At 48.3% G+C, this 23,333-nt stretch overlaps 1 protein-coding gene and 1 long non-coding RNA gene across 8 annotated transcripts in view; one reads left to right on the top strand and one right to left on the bottom strand.

Moving 5' to 3' along the window:
- LOC140601142 (uncharacterized) overlaps positions 1-22,924 on the top strand; it is a 33,436-nt gene extending 10,512 nt beyond the window's left edge. For both annotated transcript variants that reach the window (XR_012004184.1, XR_012004183.1), the window contains exon 3: positions 22,457-22,924. This is a non-coding gene — a long non-coding RNA (uncharacterized lncRNA). The remainder of the gene's footprint in view (positions 1-22,456) is intronic.
- Positions 8,248-23,333, bottom strand: part of SYT6 (synaptotagmin 6) — a 60,696-nt gene continuing 45,610 nt past the window's right edge. For 3 of the 6 annotated variants that reach the window (XM_072769705.1, XM_072769708.1, XM_072769707.1), the window contains exons 4-7: positions 22,638-22,758; positions 18,032-18,203; positions 16,486-16,636; positions 8,248-11,074 (exon numbers count right to left, since the gene is read on the bottom strand). In XM_072769705.1, coding sequence (XP_072625806.1) covers positions 11,003-11,074; positions 16,486-16,636; positions 18,032-18,203; positions 22,638-22,758 — 516 coding nt within the window. In that variant the 3' untranslated portion in view covers positions 8,248-11,002. Of the gene's footprint in view, positions 11,075-12,656; positions 12,726-16,485; positions 16,637-18,031; positions 18,204-22,637; positions 22,759-23,333 lie in introns of all 6 variants that reach the window. The other 3 variants (XR_012004180.1, XR_012004181.1, XM_072769706.1) reach the window with 3 other exon arrangements.

Here is a 23,333-nt window from a genome sequence, read left to right as displayed (position 1 = left end):
TTGGGAGTATGATGGCAGCTGGGGAAGGAGCAGCAGGAGCACAGAGGCTGGAGGTGATGTCGGGGTGGGTGAAATGATGTAGAAAGTGGGGAGAGGCCAAGGACTGGGTTTGGGGTTTTTCTCACTTCTAGAGATAATGTGCTTAAGAGTTGGGGAGGCTGCAAAGCTGGCTCTGTGACAGAGTCAGGAAAGAACCTCCAGGAGGGAGGCAAGCACGCAGGCGGCACCCTGCAGGAGGGACTGGGAACACTTGTCCTACTGAGCTGTGGCTTTGTGTGCTGGTGGGAAGGCAGCCGGTCTGGCTCTGCTTTAAGTGAGGGCACACTTAGGTGGTGGGACTCCTGTGTGTTTGGCTTCCCTTGGGGGGCTGGCACGGACTCCCTGCACAAGCCTGGCTTTGAACTGGACCATGGAAGGCCGGCTCTCCTCTGACGTGTCACCGTGTGCTCCCTGCACAACAAGGCTTGGCCGAGGCCGAGCTGTGGCGGTGTCTCCTGAGCTGGCTCATCCCCAGGCTGCTCCCAGGCCTCCTGGAACACTATGGCCCTCCTCTGCTCCTCCAGCCAGAAGCCGGACTCTGCTAGATGAGCTGGGCTTGCGGAACTTGACGCCTCCGTGGTCACTCAGACTTCCACCAGCTAGTTTCCCTTTGGGTTTTAGTGACTCCTTTTCCCTGCACCTCGGTGCCCTGAGGTTGATGGAGTTGGCCGCTCAGCTGCAGATGGAAGTGGGGAAGCTCATTTTGGAGGTTCGGGATACGGTTTGGGATACAAACGTTGCTTGGCTTCACGTTTTTCCCCAAAGTGAAAATCCAGCTGGTTTGCTCCCCAGTTTGTGTCTGAAGCAGTATCTGGTATTTATAGAGGACTGAACCGAGGGCCAATCAGCTCAGAATGGAAATTCCTGAGCCTGGAGTTCTCTGGAGCCACTGGTTCTTGGCTTCCTCTCTCCCTGGAGTTCAGCTAAGGTTTTCTCTTGAAAACTTTTAAGTTCTGAGAAGTTTGAAGAGGCATCCATGGATCTCCAGGAAAACACTGATTGTCTTTCTCTTGATGTGCACGCCCTGTGTGTTTTCTTATAGTTCGTGGCAAGAAGGTGGGTAAAAGGCAAGGCGACAGGACTCATGGGGGCTCCTTGGGCGCAGCCGTAGGGTCTGGCTCTCGGAGGGTGATGGGCATCGTCTCCTGCTCCTTCCACCTCCGGGACCTCCCGCTTCGGAAATCCCGTGCCTGTGCTAACCCACTGGGCAGAAACCAGAACTGGTTGTTAGCACAAACCTTCCAGCTGCAAGGCAAAGGGATTGCGAGATACCTGACATTTCCAAAGACAGCTGGAATGAGCGAGATATCAACGGACACATTCGTTAAATGTCACCACTTTTGTTTCTCTTCAACGTTCAGTGCCTAAGTTATTCTAAATTAATTGCCCAGCCACTTGATTTATTCTGTACATCCCCCTCCCTGCTCCCTCCTACCCTCTCCAGACTTTAGAGCAGTGCAATCTTATTGCCTTTGTTTTCAAGCTACTCAGCTGTGAAAGGTGAAGAGCCCTCCAAGGAGGGAGGACATGGTCCATGCAGCCCTGGCTGCTGTACTGTGCCCTCGGGCTGCACACCAGAAGCTGAGCCTGGCTGTTGCCACCGAAGCAAACCCACCTCTGTCTTATAGATGTGGGTCACATGACCTGCCCAGGGTAGCCTGGGCAAGCTGGAGAGTCAGGGCTGAACCCAGATGATCTTCTGGCTCTTGAGTTTACCAAATGTAGTGGGGTGGAAGAGATGAACCTGTCCTCACGTGGCAAATCTGGCAAGATACAGCGTTGCATGTCAGGCAGCCATGGGGATGAAACAGAATGGAGAATACAGTTCTAGCCTTAGCTTCCTGGCCAGGCAGAGAGCAAGCCAGGAGCATCAGGGCAGCCCCAGGTTTAAGACCAGGAGGCACAGAAAGAAACCCCTCTGTGTAAGGAGTCAGGCATCTCTGGACCTTCTGGAAAAGAAAGCTAGTGGCAATTAAAGGAGGATGGTTTGCGAAGCTTGTCTCGTTCTTCAATTTCACTATTCACTCTAACTGCAGTGTGTCATCAGCAGTAATTTCTCCAGGGAGATGAAGGACTATGGTACAAAGGGGCCATAACCCTGTCAGCTGTGATTAGCAAGTCCTCTGTCATCTCCAGGACTCATGTTTCCAAAAACACTGAGAATTTCCAGCTGTAGGTTCTCACTCCTCATTGTCCTAGCCCAAAGGGTCCCCATGAGCCTGGCTCAGACACAAGCTGCAATGTGAAGCCACAGAGAACAGAAGAGATGCTACATGTCTCAGGATGCCTGAGGCACCTGCCCACATCACTGCTCTGTCTGCATAATCCCCGATGTGTCACCAAACTTCCTCAATCTGTGCAGAAAAAAGAGTCACCTCAGGGAAAGGAGTCACACATCTCCCCACTCTGCCCCAAGGACTAATTTATTGCCAGTGAGCCATCCTCAGCTGAGGCCCCTGCAGGAGGATACTCACCCCTCTGGTACTAAACAGGAAGAGATGGAAGGCAGGAGAGCTGAGCTAGCTCAGCTCAGCTAACTCCTGAGTTTGCACAACTCCTCTGAGCCCTTGGAGTTCTTCTGCCTGCCTCTCCCATGCCAGCCCATCATGGACTTCCCTTTTCAACAAGTCTGATGACACAGGCTTTGTTTGGAGTTGTGTGTTGTAGAGTGATGAGCCCTCCTGCCATTTCTGAGCTTTCCAGTAGAGCTACCAAGTTACAGCAAGACTTCACTCTGCCTGGCATTGTTTAACACAGACATGTTTATGGGGTGACTGATAGGGCTGAGTGTGATGAGTGGACTCCACAATTCTTCAGCTATTCTTGCAGGGGTAATTGATGTGGGGGAGCAAATGAATGTGCATGAGTGCTGGTTCACAAAGAGGCCACTGCAGGGCTCTCTCCAGGAAGGAATGAGGGTTGGGGTCTCAGAGGGTACACTTAGGGTTGCACTAAGGAGGGTATACATGTAGGTGGATGGCTTAGGCAATCCTTCTCCAGGCTTATTGCGTTATAGTTATTTCCTCTTTATGTATCTGTCTCCTCCTCTGAATTGTGAGCTCCTTGAAGAGATGTGTTTTGTTAGAAGGCAGCTCAGCATCATGTTGATCAATGATTAAGCATCATGCTTAAGCATGTGGACAATGGGATTTAGTTACCTGAGTTCAGTTGTATGACCATGGACAGCTTTATTGACCTCTTATGGTTAAAGAGAAAATTAAGTGAAGCACTGGGAACTTAGAACAGTGCCCAGCATAGAAGAAGTGTGTAGTTGGGGCACCTTGGTGGCTCAGGGGTTGAGCATCTGCCTTCGGCCCAGGGCGTGATCCTAGAGTCCAGGGATCAACTCCCACGTCCAGCTCCCTGCATGAAGCCTGCTTCTCCCTCTGCCTGTGTCTCTGCCTCTCTCTGTGTATGTCTCTCACGAATAAATAAATAAAAATCTTAAAAAAAAGAAGTGCGTAGTGTTTGTTAGTTGTGATTATCAATTGTGTGCCCTCAGCCTAGCACATTATCTGATATATACTAGGTGCTCAACACGTTCGTTGAGTGAATACCTATGTGCATTCAGAAACAGAGATGAACCTGCCTTCATGGGATTTAGTCCAGCTGAAGTTCTTAAGTGTTCTGGGCCAACGAGGGCAGGAGAGAGAACCTGGACTGTAAGGTTGTGTTTGGTTGGTAGGTTGGCAGTTGGTCCAGGACATTTGCAGTTGTGGAAGATGAATTTCATAGGAAATTGGCAAGAGTTGGGTAAAAAGTCTAATTAGCTGGTTAAACCTCCATCACTGTGCTTGGTCCTACATCAAGCATCATAGCATATGTTTATTAGCAAAAGCCCCAGAGGTGCAGATGGGTTTGTGGACAGAATGTCAGCAAATGGCACCTTATAGGCGATGCCTATAGGATATTTTATAGTGTCCTCAAAAGTTGAGTCCCTGTGAATATTACTTGAAGCTATCTATTGATTCAATGCAATCCCTATCAAAATCCCATTTTTTTGTAGAAATAGATTCATCCTAAAATTCATATGGAATCTAAGGGACCCTGAGTAGCCAAAACAATTTTGAAAAAGAATAAAGCTGGAGGATTCACACTTCCTGATTTCAAAACTTACTACAAAGCTACAAGTAATCAATGTGATACTAGTATAAAGGCACATATATAGACACTGAAACAGGATAGAGAGCCCAGAAATAAACCCTCACATATATGGTCAAATGATTGTCAACAAGGGTACCAAGATCGTTCAATGCGGAAAAGATAGTCTTTGCAACAAATGACGTAGAAAAAACTGGATATCCGTGTGCAAAAGAATGAAATTGGACCCTTATCTCACAACCTATACAAAGATTTATGTGGATCAAAGACCTAAGTCTAAGAGCTAAGGCTATAAAACTCTTAAAAGAAAACATAGGGGCAAAGTATCATGGTATTGGATTTGCAATGATTTCTCATACATGACACCAAAAGCACAAGTCACAAAAGAACAAGTAGGCAAATTGGACTACCTCAAAATTTAAAACTTTAGTGTATCAGAAGACATGATCAACAGCAACCCACAGAATGGGAGACAATGCTGTATTTGTAAATCATAAATCAGATAAGGGATTAATATCTCAAATATATACAGAAATCTGACAACTCAACAATAACAAAACACATTAAAAAATGAGCACTTGAATCATTATATTGTGCACCTGAAACTAACATGACACAGTTTGTTAACTATACTGGAAGTAAAATTTTAACCTTGATAAATTTTTTTTAAATGAGCAAAGGACTCAAATAGACATTTTCCCAAAAAAGATATACACATGGCCAATAAGCACGTGAAATGATACTCACCATCACTAATCATTAGGAAAATGCAAATCAAAATCACAATTAGATACCACTTCATACCCATTATGACAGCTACCATCAAAAATACATAAAATAACAAGTGTTGGTGAGGGTGGAGAGAAATTGGAACTTTTGTGCACCGCCTATGGGAATGTAATATGGCACAGCCACTATGAAAAACAGTATGGCACTTCCCCAAAGCATTAAAAAGAGAATTACCATATGATCCAGCAATTCCACTTGTGGGTATATACCCCAGAGAATTGAAAGCAGAGACGAGAAGAGATATTGGTACACCACCCCCCTTCGTGGCAGCATTATTCACAATAGCCAAAAGGTGGAAGCACCCCAAATGTCCACCAACAGATCAATGGAAAACAAAATGTGGTGTATTGATACAATGGAATATTATTCAGCCTTAAAAAGCAAGGAAATTCTGACACACATTACAACATGGATCAATCTTGAGGATCTTCTGCTAAGTGGTACAATCCAGACACAAGAGGACAGGTATGATATGATTCCACTCACAGGAGTTACCTAGATTAATGAAATTCTTGGAGACACAAAGTAGAATGGTTTTTGCCAGGGGCTGAAGGGTGGACAGGGAGGAGAGGATGGGGATTTGCTGTTTAATGAATACAGAGTTTGAGTTTCATAGGATGAGAAAAGTTCTATAGGTGGCTGGTGGTGATGGTTGTGCAAAAATGTGAACATATTGAAAGCTGCTGAAATGTACACTTAAAAATGGTAAATTGAAGATAAATATATTTTACCACACACACAAAAGGCAAGAGCAGAGGCTAGGGGGAAAAAGAGCCGTGGGTCCCTGCAAGTGTGGGTGAAGGCAGACTTGCGAGTCATGTTCAAGCACTTGGGATGAACTTGTGAAGAATCATTTTCTGAGGCCCTTGATTGATCTAGTTCTATTGATCTGCATCCTCATCTATCAGCTTTGCTTGGGCACACCTCCATTATTATTCACATCACTTTCTTTTTCCTTGCCCTCTAAATCTTGATGGTTCTCCAAGAAGCCCTCTTTGAGACTCTCCTTGTCCACTTGTGCCCACGTGGCCGTGTCAGCCTCCTGTCCCCACCTCTCATTCTGGGGTGTAAGCTTTCTATAAATGAACTTCTCATGCCTGACCTCTCTGCCAAGCTGCATCTCAAACCAAGCTGTCTGCTACACATCCCTCCCACACCTCAAATTCAGTTGGCCCCAGCTGGACTCATCGTTTCTTCCTTGTTCTGCTGTCTCCGGTTTCTATGGAAGGCTCCATCATTTTTCCTGTGCCTCAAGTGGGAGAGCACTCAATACTCTTGAATACCCCTTCCTCCTTCGTGACTTCCAGATCTGCTCAGCTTTCAGTCCTGTTGTGTTGTGCATTTGTGTTCACTGTGTCCTGTACAGATGCCCTCGTTTCCCTGTGTCCCCGTGCCTAGCTCAGCACTCCACCCCTCGGGTGAATGCCTACAACTGCCTGCCAGCCTCTTGGGTCCCAGTCTCTGCTGGAGGGCTTGCTGCAGCCATGCTGGGAGAGCTGCTGGGAACCAGCTCCATGAAAGCCAGGGGGATGCCAGTCCTGCTCCCTGCCCTAGGGCATCAGACATCTGGATGGGGCTCGCTGCTGTAAACAGGAGTGAGACATAGGACAAATCACGAAGTCTTGAGTGGCCTGTGGCTTCAAAACTGCCCGTGGAGGGGAGGTTGGGTGAGTGAATGAGGCGGGGCAGCTAGCCAGAGCCTCAAAATCAGGCCCACCTCGCAGTTCTGGGTCATCAGCCTGCCTGGGAGCAGGAGGCAAGCCAGCAGTGGAGGGAGGAGGGGCAGCAGGCCCATTTCACGGAGGCAGCTGGGAGGAATGAGGCAGGGACCAGGTCTGCAGCCTGGTGGTGTGGTGTGTGGAGCGCTCAGCCGGGAATATGCCCCCTCCTCCTAACTTCCCCATCCCGAATCCTACCCATCCTTAAGAGCTCTAGATCAGATGTCCCCTCCCTCTCAAAGCTGTCATTCTTTTCTTGGACCCCTGGAGCCTTTTATTTACCTCCCATCCTGCACTCCCCGCTTTCTACCTGGGACCATAGTTACTGATGTTGCCAATTTGCTAGACTAGAAGCTCTTTATGGGCAGCATTCAGGTCTGAGCCAGGGACGGTCATGGGGTTCAGTCTAGTCCTTGAGTTCATTCAACAGTGAATGCACTGCAGCTTCTCTTTGCATCTCTGAACCTGCCCGTCAGTAGCTGCCACCCCCACGGGTCTGCTAACTTCGCTGTGGTCATCCTGAGTGCGAACCAGTTATTTCCAGTTGTTCTTCCCCTGGGTGTTTGAACCCCTGTGTTCTGGGAGGCCACATGCGTGGTCGTGAGCAATGAACTGTGAAGGGAAGGGACATGTGTCACCTCTGGGCCAGAGTGTTGAGGAGAGGCTGCAGAGCGTTCTTTCTCCCTCGGGCGCGGCAGCCAGCGGCCTTGGAGACGCTGAATCCCCCTGGAATGAATCCGAGGAGGTGAGCAGAGCCCCCCCTTGCTGATCTGTGACTCGGACGAGCGCGGATGAGAAGTGAGCCTTCGTTGTCTGCAGCCACTGAAGTCTGAAGGTTGTTAAGGCCGCATCACCCGGCCAGACACGTTTACCTCGTCACCCGATGTGCTCTGGATACAGCCGATACAGCCGCACATCATCCAACCCCGCTGGCTGATGGGTGACCTGACGGAAGGCAGAAGCCAGGGGAGGCTGTGTGTTTACGAGGCAGAGTGCTTCCCTCAGCAGCGCAGCTCCCTGGGGGCATCTCACTGTGGAGTGCAGGTAATTCAGATGCAGGTGCGTCAGAGCCGAGGGTCCCTACCACTCTCCTCTCTACAGACTGCTTCCTAATTTAATTAAAAGCTGGGGGTGAGCGGAGAGGCTATTCTATTAAGTCAGAATGTTCTTTTTAAATATTCGAGGCTGCAGTAGAGTTTTCTCCTCACTCGGCCAAGTAGTGTTATTATGAGAGTTAGCAGAATTCCTCTCCTGGTGGGCGAGAGCAATCGCACTTTCCAGCTCTGAGCGTGCAGCCTGCTTCCCTAGAGAAGCGGCATCTGCAGGGACTGCTCGTGAGCCCAACAGCTGAGGAACCAGCACAGCCCCGCGAACCGAATGCTCTGTGAGCCATAAGTCTGACAAAACACAGGTGGATTCCAGCTTGACGGGGTCTGCAGGTATGCCTTGGGCAGAACAAAAAACCAACAAGCCCATCTGATGTCCCTCTGATGGAAGGGAGGGGGTTATCTATGTGAAACAAAGTTTAAAGATAAAACCGGGCTGTGTTCCGTGTGTATGCAGACAGCTAACCTTCAGGAACATGCGATGACAAGAGAAATGGTCAAGAGACAGAGATTTAATTGAACAAAAACTCCAGGCTGTGACAGGGGCGGGGAGACACGAAGCGGTAATTAACAACATAATGTCTTTAAATGATGTTGCAATTAATTAACATCCTGAGTATGCGAAGGAAGGGTGAGAGGCATCTTTCAGCACAGAAACACAGCTAAATACAGGTGGGAACTTTGTATTAAAAAAAAACAAAACATTGAGATGCAAAAGGCCCTGGTTATCATGGCCTCAGCAAAGCTCAAAACGCCAACCCAAGAAAGAGGTTTTTCATGGCAGAGAAGCCAACAAATAAATCAACTTTGTATTTCATTTTATTCTGAAACTTGTAATTCATTTGATTCTCATCTTCGAGGAAGAGGTATTGGGCTAGATAATGAAGTTGGCAGACATTCATGTTCATTCATGCTTCAGGTTGAGGACTGGTCACCCCAGAAGACGCTGGGTGCGGGGCTCCTGGAGCTGAGAGCCTCCCTGGGGTGGGCTTCTCAGCCTATAGTAATTTACCAGGATTGCTGTAGTGGGAGTGGTAGCAGTGGGGTAGGTGGTGCGGGACTGACCATAATCTGCTCAGGAAATGATTTCCCAAAACCACTGGGAGGTTCACTCATGTAAGTTAGCTGCTTGGACAAGAAAGGAATGTCCGAGAACAGTAACTATTCCCCAATTCACACAGATCACACTCCTTTCTCCAGGAGTCTAGTGGTCATCCTTATGCATCTGGGCGTACGAAGAAGGCAGCTGGACCTGCGTTTTGAGATCACTTCTGGAAGGACCCTCTCATACTAGTTTCTGGGTTGCTCATGACCCAGGAAACTCAACTGTCCCCTGCCTAGTTGCAGGACCCACAGCATCTGCTCAATGATTGAGATGGCTATCTTGATGGAGTCAGTCTAGAGTCAAGAGACAGAATGAAGTTTATGGCCTGCTCTGAGTCTTGTCATGACTTTGTGTGTGTGTGTGTTTTTTTTCTCTCACTCTCAAAAGAACATCCAGCTGCAGTACTGCCTAACGAGGATGACTATCAATCACAAGACAATTTAGGGAGAAACTGATCTTTATACCAATGACACATTAGCTCCTAGCCTAAGGCTCAGTATGCAATCAAGTTTGGTCTATCTGCCTTTACTTTTCTAAGCTGAAAACCTCTCTGGCTACAATATCCTGGTCATCCTCATGCCCAGTCTGAATTTTGGGTAGAAGACACTGCCTAAAGCTATATCAGCAGAGAAATCTGTTAACTTGGCTTAAAGTGAGGGTTACTTTATTGAGTTTCTGCTCCTAAAGCATGTGACATATATAAAGAGTAAGACACAAGGCGTGTGAATAACTTTTCCCTTCTTGAGATTCCATTGATGGAAGAAGGGGTTCTTCAGCAGACTTGCCTTTTGCAAGTCACACACACAACTCTGGAAGTTGGCACTGTGTAATCACAGATAAAGTAGAAACTCACCTCCACGAGTTTACCAGGGCTATACAGACTGAAATTGAGCAAATCAACTGAGTTATAGATGGTCGGTGGGAAGACCACTATTAACTCAACAGAAATGTACTATTACAACACAGAAGAGTTGAAACATCTTTTTTTCCTAGACTGAATTTGGCCTAAGGTAGAGATCTAAAGGAAGAAAATAAAAACAAAAACATCACTACCACCAAAACAAACACTGAAGTACTTAGTAATTTATAGAACTAAAGTTTAAGATGAATATTGTCCTAGAGTCAAGGGGTCTGAAATAGGCTTAAGCTGACTTTGTTTCAATCAAGGAGATTCTCTTCATGGAAAGATGGATTCCAGCTATGACTTGGATTAAAACTCTCCAGTCCCCAAAGAACAGTTTATCTAGGTTTTTCTTTGATCTATTTAGGCATTTTAAACAGTTGCTTGATATGTCATGGAATTATAAAGCTATGCATAACACAGAAGTCATTCTGGAACATGTGCCTTCTCTTCTTTACAATGAAGGTTATTTTTGAGAACAAAGATCCTGTTTTCAAACAAATACGATCATTAACTGTGGTGTGCCAGAAAACATATGGCATGTTTAGTTTCAGCAGAATCATTCCTAAAGAAAGTGACTAAGTTCCAGTGAGGAATCAAGACATTTTCAACTGATGAGGAAAGTCAACAAGGGAGGGGGGCGAGGAGCCCTGCACAACCAGCGGAAGGTGTGCACACGTCTCGGAGCCCCAGTGATGTCATCATAGGACCAGGAGTCCGCATCACGATCATGATCATCGTTGTCACCAAGAGCTTCCAAGGGTGGTGTGGTAACCAGACTTGTAAAGGCTCTCGGCCCGATTCACATCTTTCCGCAGGCCATGGCAGAAGCAGTCATGGCTCCATCCCCCATCCTTCTTCTCCAGGCTTGTGGAGCTTGGTGGAGACACGAAACTGCAGGAACTCAACCTCACCTCCCCCGAAAAAGACGACTATTGTACATTGCATTTTATATGAACCAGCTTCTGGGCTCCCTACTCTTCTTTCTTTCCTACCCACCCCCCACCCCTTCTCCTCCTGGCAGCAGATCCATAAAAAGTGAAAACCACAGAAAACATCACCTTGGGAGACACAAAAGACTAAGACGGGTCTGGCCACACAAGTGTCTTGGCTTTGACCTGCGCAGGAGTGGTTAAGACTCGTGCTACGGCTGCCGCTGCCTCTGCGCAGCACTGTTTGGACGGTTGAACAAGTGCAAAAAGGAACATCGCTGAGTCCCATTGATGTCACCCGGCCGCATGGCTCACGGTGTGGGAGGTGGTTTCGGAGACGGGCACGAGCTCTCACTGTCAAAGCTGGCAGCCCGGCCCTGCCACTGTGGAGAGGGGAGAAGGCTGGTTATTGATTGCCAAGGGGATTTGCATTTCACTCTTGAAACCTCTCTGGCCCATGCACTGGATTCACCCTGCCCGGCTTGAATTTTGCTGTCAGCCATGCAAAAACAGAAGGAAAAGAGCTATAGAGCTTCTAGTTCAGAATACCTGATTTAAAAAAAGAAAAAAGACTTACAGCAGAGATAATTAAAGTGTTCACTGTGTGCAGTGAGTGTGTGTGTGTGTGTGTGTGTGTGTAATGAGGTGCTGTGACTGGGCCATTTCTGAGTGCTTCAGCCATTTTTCACCCTGAAAATCGGATTATGTTAGCAGTGAAAGAGGCAGTCTACAGACTATGCCCTTACTGCCAAGAACCCACCATCATGAATTATTAGCAATTTGTCTGGGAGCTGTTAGTACAGCTACAAACCTGATATCACTTTAGTGTCAGGCTCTTTCTCAGGCTTAATGCTTCCTGTTGGCATTCACACCCCCCTTGCCAGGAGGTGGGGGTGTGAGGAGGGCAGCCCCTTCCCCTTTCCAGAACATCCCCCCGCCTTCACCCATCTCACAGGTTGCCCTGTCGGCCCCACCCTGACCCTTCTGTCAAAGTGGGTGACGTAATGAGGCGTGATGGAGCGAAGGAGAAGGCCGAGGATGGACGCACCCGAGCCTGAGCCACTCGACCCTTCCTTAAATTGAAAAGCCAGGCATGCTGGAGCAGTGCGTTCTGGGCAAAGATCTGACCTCGGGAATATTCCCGACCCGTCATGGGGCCACGTAACTTCAATGTGAGGCAATGTCCATTGCACACTCCATCCTTTTTGGGGGCTGAGGAGACCCCAACCTCTCCCAGGTGCCCATGGGACAAGGCTCCAGAGAATCAGGGAGGTGGTGGAGGTGGCTTATCTGACCTGAAATATGGATCTCTTGTGCTTCCCCTGATCTCTGAGGGTCTCCACTGCGGGATGATGGGTTAGTAGAAGATGCTTTCTGCATTCATGCATGAGTGGGGGTGAGAGGAGGAAGGATGCAGTTCTGCCTATGACGCAGCCATTTCTAGACAGAGCTGAGCCACCTAAGGAGTAGACCATTTTCCAGGCAACATTTCCTACTGGAAAGCCACAGTGCTGAGGAGGGACCCAGACCTGCAGGACACCTGCATGTGCTCCCACTTCTACAGAAAGCCTCTGTCACCTTCCCCGGGCCCAGGCCCTCAGAGCTCCCTGTGGAGGCCAACCAGCAGATCTTTACAACTAACCAGACGCTGGACAATCGGATATTGATCATCACCACTATGTGCCCTAGGCTTGAGCGATCTTAGCATGCCAGACCGGGGAACAGGCCTAGGGGGTCATCCGGTCACTCTCTTGTCCTTGCACATAACAAAACCAAGACACAGAGAAGTCAAGACACAGCTAGTTAGGGGCAGAGCCAGGATGTGAAACCAAGTCTAACTCCCAGATTGGTGTTCCTTCTGCTCCATCCTGCTGCCACCCTAGCATCGGGCCACACCAGGGGAAGAAGGAGACGCACACAGAGTGTAAGAAACCTAACCTCTTCAGGTCCACACCAGGTACTTACTCCTAACTCCAGATGGTAGTCTCTCTGCTTGCAGCATCCACGTGAATGAAATCACAACCGAGGGTTTCCCTGGTGAGATATTTTAAATAAATAAATGCCTGGTTGTTTGAGCCCACTGTGACTTCTGACTCAAGTGCTTCTTAACCAGAAGGTGACACAAGATGATCACTAAGGCTCTCATTTAACACACCTTTGCTTTAGAGGTTCTGCTTTTCCTGTGCCAGCCTGTAGTGTTGGTGAGAGGTACCCTGTAATTACTGGCTTCTCCCCTGGGTAAGCACGCCACTTAGACAATCTGATTGATGGACTGATTCTGAGGAGAAAAGGGGAAATGGCCACATACAGTACCTTTCTCTCTTTATATAATGGCCCAAAGAGAAGTCACGCCGAGCATAATTGTTAACCCAGGACAAATGAATAAGGCACGCTGGCTTCCCTGACAGCCCCTGACTTTTTTTGTGAAGCTAAACAGAGGAGGGAGATGGGGTTCGTGGACAATAGGAAGGTGAATGATTCCAGCAGGCCTATCAAGGTGGCTCTGAAATAGCAAAGACTGGTCCCCAGCACCCGGGAAGGTGATCGTTTCAGGGCAGTTATGTTCCAGGAAGACCTTTTGTTGTTCTGAAATGGGTCACACTCAAACAGGATCTCTGGAAGCTGATTTCCATGTGGCCCTTCATGATAAAATGCCTTGGAGAAGGCTGCTGGTCAGCCTCAGCTCTGTGTATGGTGACAGCAACGACATGCAGCCCTGGGCAGGAGTGCTGAGAGGGAAGGGGCCACGGCCACTGCCGGGAAGGATGTTGGCTGGAGCTTAATCAACTTCTATTCACAAAAATATCCCAGCAGGGAAAAAAATACCTCTTTGGTTAATTTGTTCCCCTCAACCTTATTTTAAAACCCCAAACGAGCGAGCAGGTATGGTGCCCTCTGTTCTCATTAATAAAAAAGAAATGATCACAGCACTTGAAATGCCTTAAGAAAAGTACCATATAAATAGAGAGTACTTTATAGATACGATGCCAAGTATCTTCCCGGGAGCCGGGGGGTAAGATTTCTTTATGTATTATACAAACGGGAGAGACACTTCCAGGAGCAAGGCTCTTGCTCAATGTCCAGAACAGAACGAAGAAGGCAAGAGGAGAGTTCTAAGGATGATTGAGGTGGTGAATGTTGGAGTACAATGTAGCACATGAGCCCAAAGAGGATTTACTTCATATCTGCCTGGTAGATTTTTAGAAATGCAGTTTTATAAAGATACTTAAACGGTGGGTGCTAAAAGTGCAGGTGAAATCCTGAGTTGCCAAGATGAATGCCATTTTCAGCTTCTTCATCCAGAGAAATGATCAGCTGAGCAGAAAATGGTAGGAGAGTGCAAGGGGGACGAGCAGACTCGGAGCTTGGTGTGTGAGGTCAAGAAAAAAGTAAACCCAAAGGATATGAATCAATTTATTCTCTTTTCGTTCTCCGTATACTGTTACTTCCCCTTTACTGTCTCATCAAATATTCATTTTCAAGGGCTTGATTCTACTTTATCTCTCTTTCTTTTGTAGTCTGGGCTAGTGAGTCAGAGTTTTCAAAGAAATGAGACTCGGAATCAATTATTTGGCTTAATTAGGTTGTATTCATCACGGAGTGGTTCTGTAACCGAGTGCCGGCACCTCCCTGCCTCCCTGCACCCACCCTCAACTCCAGCCACCTTCTGGTCAGGGTAGCTTCAGTTTGCGAGTTATGGGAAGAATTAGCTTTCTGAGCTGGTGCAACATGAGGACTCACCGGCTCCACCCATCATCATTTAGAATCAGAGTTTCCTAGAAAAGCAGAGATGCTAGGAGCCTGCCCCCTCATTCACCAACCAGGAAACTGGGGCAATGAGTTGCCTGAAGCCCTGCAGCCCATCAGGGGCCTCTTAGCCTTACATGTTCCTGCCCTTAGATCATCCTGACCATTTTAGTATACTTATTCTACTCTTAAATATCTCCAAGGTATTTATGTGTGTTTGTGGCAGGGGTGGGCAGACAGGGGCCCAGCACTCTCCCTTGGTTGAATCAACCTTGCATTCAGTGAGGTGCCAAGTGTTGTCCCCAGGTCATTATAGTTCTATCCAGTGCTGCCTCCCATGGAAGCAGAGGCTGGGTCGTGAGTACCTCACCCACTCCTGCAAAGGGAACCTTCTGGCCTCCATCACTCAAGCTTCACAGCTGTGGCAAAATCAAGACAACCACAAGCTAGAAACATGAAGCCTCAGATGAACAGGAACTTTGTGTCCCTGCCTTATTTCTCCACGCTAGCCTCGAAGGCACTCCTAGCTCAGTAGGTAAACAACTGGCCCTGGCTCCTGGAGTCCTCTCTCTCCCACAGCCCTCAGTCTCTCACAGTGCTGGAAGCAGGTAGAAACAGGCCTGTCCACATCAAGAAGAAAAGGTAGAGCAGGCAAGTCCTCTGGGTTTGCTGCTCACACCTTTCCTGTGTCCCAGAGCCTGAAGAAAAGATTACAGTTGACCCTTGAACAACACAGGGATTAGGGGTGCTGACCCTCCACACATTCAAAGATCCCATATAACTTTGGACTCCCCCAAAACTTAACTACTAATGACCTACTGTCGACCAAAAGCCTTACCAATAGTATAAACTGCCAATGAACACATAGTTTGTATGGTATAGGAATTCTATACTGTATTCTTACAATACAGTAAGCTAGAGAAAAAATGTTATTAAAAAAGTCATGAGGGAGAAAGAAATACATTCATAGTGTAGTACTGTTTTTATTTACAAAGATCCACACATAAGTGGACCCACACAATTCAAACCATGGTGTTCAGAGGTCAACTGTACACTGTTTTTGAGGTGACAGCTTTTAAGGTGAGGGGCCATGTGGTGTAATGACTAAAGCTTTATTTTCATTAGTAGATTTTCTAATTTTATGCTCTAGACTTCCTAGGCTTGAAGCCTCGGATGAACAAACAACCACCTTGCCTTTTAGGATATAAATTGGGGTATGAGATACTCAAAATGAGGTTTAAAGCTTGCCTGGCTACCCCCATATCCCAACCCATTTGAGAAAAAGGAGGCCTGGGAGCCATGGGATGATAAATTGTAGGATGTCACATTGATGGAGTTTGGTGGAGGTAGAACCAGCTGTAAATATCACTGGAAGGGACATTTTCTTTGCAGTTGAGAGGAATGACTGGCTCAAAATTATACAGCAAGTCCGAGGGGGCCAAGCTTGGAACCCGAGCCTCAGGACCCTGGGCAGTGCTCCATCTGCTCTACCTCTCTTGGGGTCAGGTCAGAAAGCGGGACGCCTTGAAGCCATACTCTCCAACAACGGGAGAACTCACGTTTGCGGCAGCAGGCTCTTGTCTCCGGCCATCCGCTTGGAGGCAATGAAGGACAGCCTTGGGACTGCCTGGCTAGAGCCTCAGGGAACACAGTGGTTCGACATGGGTAGAATTTCTTGTCAAGTTCTGGTCTCACCCTCTTGGGGCTTCCCCCTAAGGACAGACATGGCCTGGGGGCTCTGTGAAAGCGTCCTGGGCCTGCCACAGTGGAGCTGCGGGGAAGGCTACCTCTGAGTTTTAATTTTCCATTTAGAACTCAATGTCGCTTTCAATATGCTCAACATTGGAGGCTCTTCCATCAGGCAGCTTCCCACTGTCCTCTTCCATCTCCTTCCTGCCCATTATGCCCTGGATGAGAAGCACGTAGCCCCTGCACACCCCGTGGGGCAGGACCCACGAAGGCCAGGTCGCACAGCTGCTGACTGCCATTCTCCAGCCCACGTGGCCATGCAGCAAACATGCTGTGGGCCAAGCACGACCTCACCCACCTCTTTGAAGGATTTCTTTACCTCCACCAAGGAGTGCCAGTGTGCGATGGGCTTCCGCGGGTAGGCCAGCATCTCATTCCAGTGGTCCCGGCCCAGGCCTTCAGCGTTGATCCCCACGCGGCACACTCCTATGATCTCGTTGTGGCCCACTCTGAGAGAGAAACAAAGGGCCTGGCGCTGGTGACCAGACGCGCTGTCAGAAAGGGAGGTCCTGGGGGCTGGGAGTCTGCCCGGCAGGTCTAACTCGGAGTGCTGAACTCTGAAAATAGATGCTTGGCAGGACTGCAGAGTGCCAGTGGCAGTGAAACCTGGCGCAGCCTCCTTGGGTGGACACTGGCACCAGGCAGATGAGAAAAAGGTTATAAACTGCTTTGGAATCTCAGGAAATGGTGGGCAGATGGCCTGACTTTAGGGAATGGTAGAATTTAAGTCTCTTCCTTATTTGACTCAGCTAGCACATCACGCCCTTGCTTGAGACATCGGCGTTTGGAAATAAATTACCCTGTTCTCAGCACCATTTCTCCATACCCCCAGTGGCTAGAATGTGATTTATTGACTCAGCAAGAACATCAGTCATCACCCAAATATGTTCAGCGAGCACCTACTATGCCCGAGAACTTGTGCTAAAAAATCCTGGATGAAGGCTTTTCTGCATGGTTTTTTTTTTTTTTTTTTTTGTGGCTGGGGTGGTTAGAAAACACTTTTAAAAAAAAAGATTTATTTATTTATTCATGATAGACATGGAGAGAGAGAGAGAATGAGAGAGAGAGAGAGAGAGAGAGAGAGGCAGAGACACAGGAGGAGGGAAAAGCAGGCTCCATGCCCGGAGCCCGATGTGGGACTTGATCCCGGGACTCCAGGATCGCGCCCTGGGCCAAAGGCAGGTGCTAAACTGCTGAGCCACTCAGGGATCCCCTAGAAAACATTTTTGAGCCTGCCTTGCCAGGAGAGAGGATTTGGGTAAGTGGAAGAGAAGAAAGACATCCAAGGGAGGGGAAATTAATTTGGATGATTATGCTGGGTCCAGATTCTAGGAGGCCTTGAGGAACCAGGAGAAGGGCCTGGGTAATGGGAACCAGTGATGGTTCTTGAGAAGGGCAGGTCCCAGAAAAAAGTGGTCTTTGAGGAAGGTGTGCCTTTCATGTGTTGGCTGGCTCGAGTCAGGGAGTGATGAAGGCAGGGGTCAGCTGGGAGGCTACACGGCCATCCCTGAGTGGGAATGGTAACAGCCTCAGAAATGGAGAGGATCCATGATGGGACTTGCAGCTAGAGGGAGGAATAGGACCCAGCAGGGGTGAATTCAGGGACACTGATGGGTGGGTTGGTCCCTGATGGAAATGTGCCTCCTGGAAAGCAAAACTTGAGCTTCTGCTCAGGGGAATCTATTCTCTTCCTCATACTTCGGCACTCTTCCTGAGTGGAGCCAGATTTGAGGCCAATGGGCTCCCGAGCCCTGAATCACAAGATCTGAGGTCAGGAAGCCCATCCTGCATTGACATGGGAGGTGAGATGCAGGGAATTGTGGCCCTCTGGGCCCCACACCTACCGATCATAATCCATGACGGAGATGAGCAGGCTGACTTGATCCATGTTCTCTGGGGGAATATCAAAGATGATGGCTTCATTGTAGACAGGATTAAGAGTGTTCTTCTTGATGGTTGTTTTTTTCTTTTTCAGTCTCCGCCCATCACAAAGCAGGGACACTTTGACATATGGATCTGTGCCAGTGGGGGTGATGGGAAGGGAAGGGAGCATGTTAACCAGATGTCCTTAAACATCATTTGCAACAGAGGGATGGAAGCCACAGACCTATTGTAGCTCATCTGATGGTATCGGTGGGTTGTTAAGATAATTAAACCACCTTGTATTTATGTAGCACACCTGTCTCTGAGGACACCTCGTGCTTAATAAACACAGAGTCTTTAGCGACCTCAGGATTATTGGGAGAGTGCCTAATGGACTTGCATTAATGGCCTCAAGTCAGACAGGACACCTGCCCATAGGTATGCGGTTCATGGCCCTAAATTCCCACTCCATGACAGCTGGCTGGCTCCAAAGGGTGATGAAGCTGAACAAGTCACACTCTTCCTTTCACCTACTTGGAGGCCTTTTCTCTGGGGGTTTGTCATCATTATTAACCAAAGGATAAGGGGGGTAAAAATAGAAGCCAATGACACCCAAGGAGTAGCAGTGTGTCAGAGTAAATGAACAGCGACAATCACAGCACTGTTCATGTCCTCCCTACCTGACAACGGGATTATGGGTCTCATTGTCCCAACAAGCTCATTTCCAGCTGGCATCAAGAAGAGCCCTGCTCTCTCCTTCCCCGGAAGCTATTTCCTGCCCACTTCTGGGCAAAGGAGGAGGAGGGAGCTATGGTGGGGGCCGTGAGTAAGGCGGCTTCTGAGATTCAGGGCAGCCGGCTGACATTTCATTTCTCAGTGGGATCTTGGATCCTCTCCATCCCCAGAGGAGATGTCTTTTTACTGAACTTCCACATGTCTCCCATCCCTGTCTCTTCTTTAGTTTTCTGAATAGGTATTTTGTGGTCATCCTTCTACCCTGAAATTTTCCACTCATCCAAGTGAAGTGACATCCATTGTATCTCATAGCACAGGTGTCTTAGACACCATCATAATTGTTATTTATGCTGCATAGCTGAAGAAATGGGAGGGCGACTTGCAGGTAATAACAGCTTTTGAGACACTGATGTACAGAGATACCTGCTTGCCCAAAAGCCAGGGTTCACAGGATCTGTTAGGAGGCGGGGGCCGAGCGGCCGCTGCCTGACGCCTTGATGCACAGGCATGTGGTTCTATCTCCTGAGCACCTGAGCACCCATCAGGCCCTTATACTCCCTGAGCATCGATCAGGTGGCAGCTGAGGCACCCAGCTATGGGGAAGCTAGGGAGGACTCCGACACGTGATCAGAAACTCCAAGCCTTGAAGGCATTTCTGCAGACTCTCAAAGGAGCTGCCGACTAACTAATGTGACAGACAGGGCAGCTATGCCTTAACCACAGGGGCACTTGGGTTTACGAGGGACCTGGGGAGACCGTGATTAAACAGCAGGTGTTTCATCAACCTGCTGTCTCCAACGACCCATTTGGAAGGGCCCTTTCTCGGAGGTGTTTTCAGTAAAAAGGAAGGCAGAGTTCCTAGAACCTCTGTGAGGCAACTTCTCTGGTTGTCTGTGGGCTCCCTTCTCTATGGATATGCCCAGGGCAGGGTTCAAGTCCAAGCAGTCAGATGGGTAAAGCTTACTCCAAGACCCATCACTAACACAGCCACTTCTCCATAAGGTGTACACTGCCCTGGAAAGTGCCTTCGGACTTGTGGCTGCTCAAGTGCTGCCCCATTGCCTGCCATGCCCATCTCCATGCACTTTCACAGCACAGCAGAGTCCCATGTCACTAGGCTTGGAAAAATATGGCAGAGCCAATTGTCCCGGAGGCCACTAGGCAAATGCCTTGTTACTGACTGGGAAATTCTCAGCTTCCTTCTCCAACTCTGTTTACTCCTACGAGGCATATCCATTTATAAAATTCAGTGGGTGTATCTCCCTTGAAGAAACCATCCATCTTGTGATTGTCCAAGAGGCAAAGCAGAGAGATGCCTATTCCTTAGGATTCTCTAGAGCAAAAAGTTGGTGGCTTCCAGTGGGATGCTGGCTCTACGTGACCTTGGAGGTTGTTTCCTCTCTAACAGCCTATGATGTTCTAGGTAGCTGAGAGAGGGAGCATAAAGGCAGGTGGTGCATTTCAGCCCCATTGCCATGAGAGCCATCATAGCCCAGCATTTAGTATGTGTCGGGCATTGTGTTGAGATTTATATACATTGTGTCATTTAAACTTCCCACCAATGCTGTAAAATATCTATCATCATCATCATCATCCCCTTTTATAGGTAGGGAAATTGAGGCTGGAGAGATTCAGGAACTTGCTTCAGATTTGAACCTAGGTCTTTCTGACTCCAAAATTTACATTTTAAACCACTAGACTCAAATCAGTACAGACCAGATGTGGTGGAGATGGGTGGTTTTACTTACTCACCACCCTTGTTGTGTCCTGATCCTTCTGATTATTTTGTGTTATGTCATCGTTCCAGTGGATGGGCTTAAAGAATTGATGCATGACTAGTTAAATTGAGGAGAATAGGAAGACCCTCGGGTTTGGGGGGTCAATGTTATAGAAATCAAGAAGAGGCAACAAGCTCCATTCACTCCCTACTTTGGCCTAATATCCAAGCAGTCTGGGCTGAAGGCAACCTCAAACTCATCCTCACAAACAGGAGATCTAGTTTGAGAGGCCCCTAGCACACATGCCCCCACTGTTTCGCCCTCTGACAAGGCTCCTCATGCTGTCAATTCATTCATCCATTCATTCAAAACATATTTATTCAATGCATATTGTGCTGCATGCACTATTCCAGATATTTGCTTACATCTGTGGACCAAACAGAAATCCCCAACAAAAAGAGGACCCCTGAATTTCCAGAATCAAGTGGAGATTTAATAGTAGATTCCAAACCCAGGTAGAAAAGAGGGTCAATTGCAAGAGGGAGATTAGAATTTAGCATGAGAAAAATCTCTTTCCCCCAACCCTCTGATGTGGAACAGCCGTTATGATTACCTCAGTGGCTTTGCCATAAGCTCCCTCTCTAGCACATCAATTTAATTACACCAGAGAAGATAGTGTGGGGACTTAGGCAGCAAAATCCTATTTCCCTCAGCAGCCTTGAGAGTCCTCAGTGAATTTCTGTCCCTGGCATGCACTTATTTTGGATATTAAAATGAAATCTACATTGCCTGTATTTTTGGAGGAAGCCAACTTGCTGGGGCCTGAGAGCTTTGCACACGTCGGAAGAGGCTCTTTAAGCTCTTCCTCATATCCCCCCAAAGTGCAGTGGGAGCTTCAGTGGAAGGAGAGGACTTAGGGTGGGCACTATCTTGGGGAGCATCTGGCCTGGAAGATGTGAGTGTTGCACAGAGACAGTGGGGGCTGGGTCAGAGGCTCCAAGGGACTCAAAGGGACAACAAATACACATTACTTCAGCTCTTTCCAGCTACCTTTCCCAAAAATCTCATTTTTCAAGGTCTAATACCTCCTCATCTTCCAACTATACTAGGTTGCACCTGGGCCCGGGTAGTTGCAGCTGGACCATCCCTTCTTTACGATAACTGTGATGACACTAAGGAATTTTCCAGGAAAAGAAATAATTAATGAATAAAAGATCGGCACCTCTGGAGTAGTTTTATGCTGGAAATCTGATTCCTCAGAAAAGCCTCTTGGGTGATGGGTCGAGGGAAACAGGCCTTTTCCTATGTCTGCAACTCCGAGTGCAACCCAGACTATTCTGCACGTCTGCTCTTTGGGAGACTTCATCCCATTTCTCTTCGTGGGCTAATGTGAGCTGATAGGGAGGAAGGAGGCTCTTGGGACTCAAGTTACCCCTCTGTTGTATCAAAACTCAAATAGCTTCTCTGACAGCTTAGAGAATCATGGAAAAGGATCAGTCTGTGCAGCGGCCCCCAAGCAAGCATGTCCTCGGTTGCTAGAATAGGATTTCTCGTTCCTGCTGTATTTAGCAGCATTCCTGGTGCCGAGGTCGGAGCTGGGAGCCCTGCAGGAAAAACTCAAATACAAATGTGCTTTGCTTTGCTGTGGCTTTGCTCCCTTGACTGGGCCTGCAGGGCTGCCGTTGGGCTGTGCGGAGCTACAAACATTTACACAAACTTGACAAAACCCTCGAAAGTGCCGGGGCCTCATGTAACGAGAAAGCTTCCTTATTTTTTTTCCTCCTATGTGTTTACTTCTTATTCTCTCTCTCCTTTGAGGGAAAATGATAGTAGCAGCTAATATCTACTGAGTGTTTATTACGTGGCACAACAGTAAGCACTTACATGCACTAACTCATTTATCCGTTAAAGCAACCTGCCAAAGTTTTTTGGTTTTGGTTTTGTTTCTTTCAGGTTAGAAAATTCAAAGCATTACACAGCAAGGAATTGGCAGAGCTGGAATTGGAATCCAGAGCTGGTGCTCCTCTTCTGAGAATACTGACAGTTCTTTCCCCTCCTCTCTAAACTCTTTCCAAGTCCTAATGTCTGGGTGGCTGGAAGACCACATGGCAGGCCACCTGGGGAGGAGAGGTACCTGAATAGCCTGTGATGTCCATCGCCTTGAGGTTCCGACATTTGATCACTGTGAGGGTGAGCCTGCCTGCTGTGGGCAGGTAGCACAAGGAGAACATGATCTCTCCCAGGTCCACGCTTTCCTGCAAAGAAGCAGACGAGAGGGCAGATGAGGGGCATACAGCTCTCAGGGCCGCTGCTGCCAGCCACTCGGGTGCCCAGGAGAACATTCTTTGAGACAGAGTACCAGGTCTTCTGGACCCAAGGGTCTGGCCTTCATGCTGGGAGTAACTGGGAATAAAAGACAATGATAACAATATTGCCTCTTCATAGAATTGCTCCTTCTCAACTCTGCTCAGATTCTGGTCCTGGTCCCCGCCACCCTGCTTTGTCCTGACCTGTCCTACATGTGCGTCTCGGTTGCAGCCTCCAGACCCAGCCCTGTTCCCCTCCAGCTCACCCATGGTCCCTTGACTCCACATCCCAGCCCCTTGCCTGTCTGTGGTCATGACAGTGTCCCGGCAAGACACGCTCGGGCCATCCGGGGCTCTCTCCCAGCAGGGCTGCATCCAGTCCTCAGCTCAGCTCTTCCTCACCAGCCCCTCTGGCCAGCAGCTTCCTCACCTCTCTGGAAGCCCACCCAGTTGCCTAACTTCCAGGCCTCTGCATGAAAGCACAAGCAATCGTGTCGTCGCTCAGGCCATGCTGCCCACCAAGA

Source organism: Canis lupus, chromosome 12 (assembly GCF_048164855.1).
Source record: "Canis lupus baileyi chromosome 12, mCanLup2.hap1, whole genome shotgun sequence".
NCBI classification, from domain to species: Eukaryota; Metazoa; Chordata; class Mammalia; order Carnivora; family Canidae; genus Canis; species Canis lupus.
This window is presented reverse-complemented; position numbering and strand designations above follow the sequence as displayed.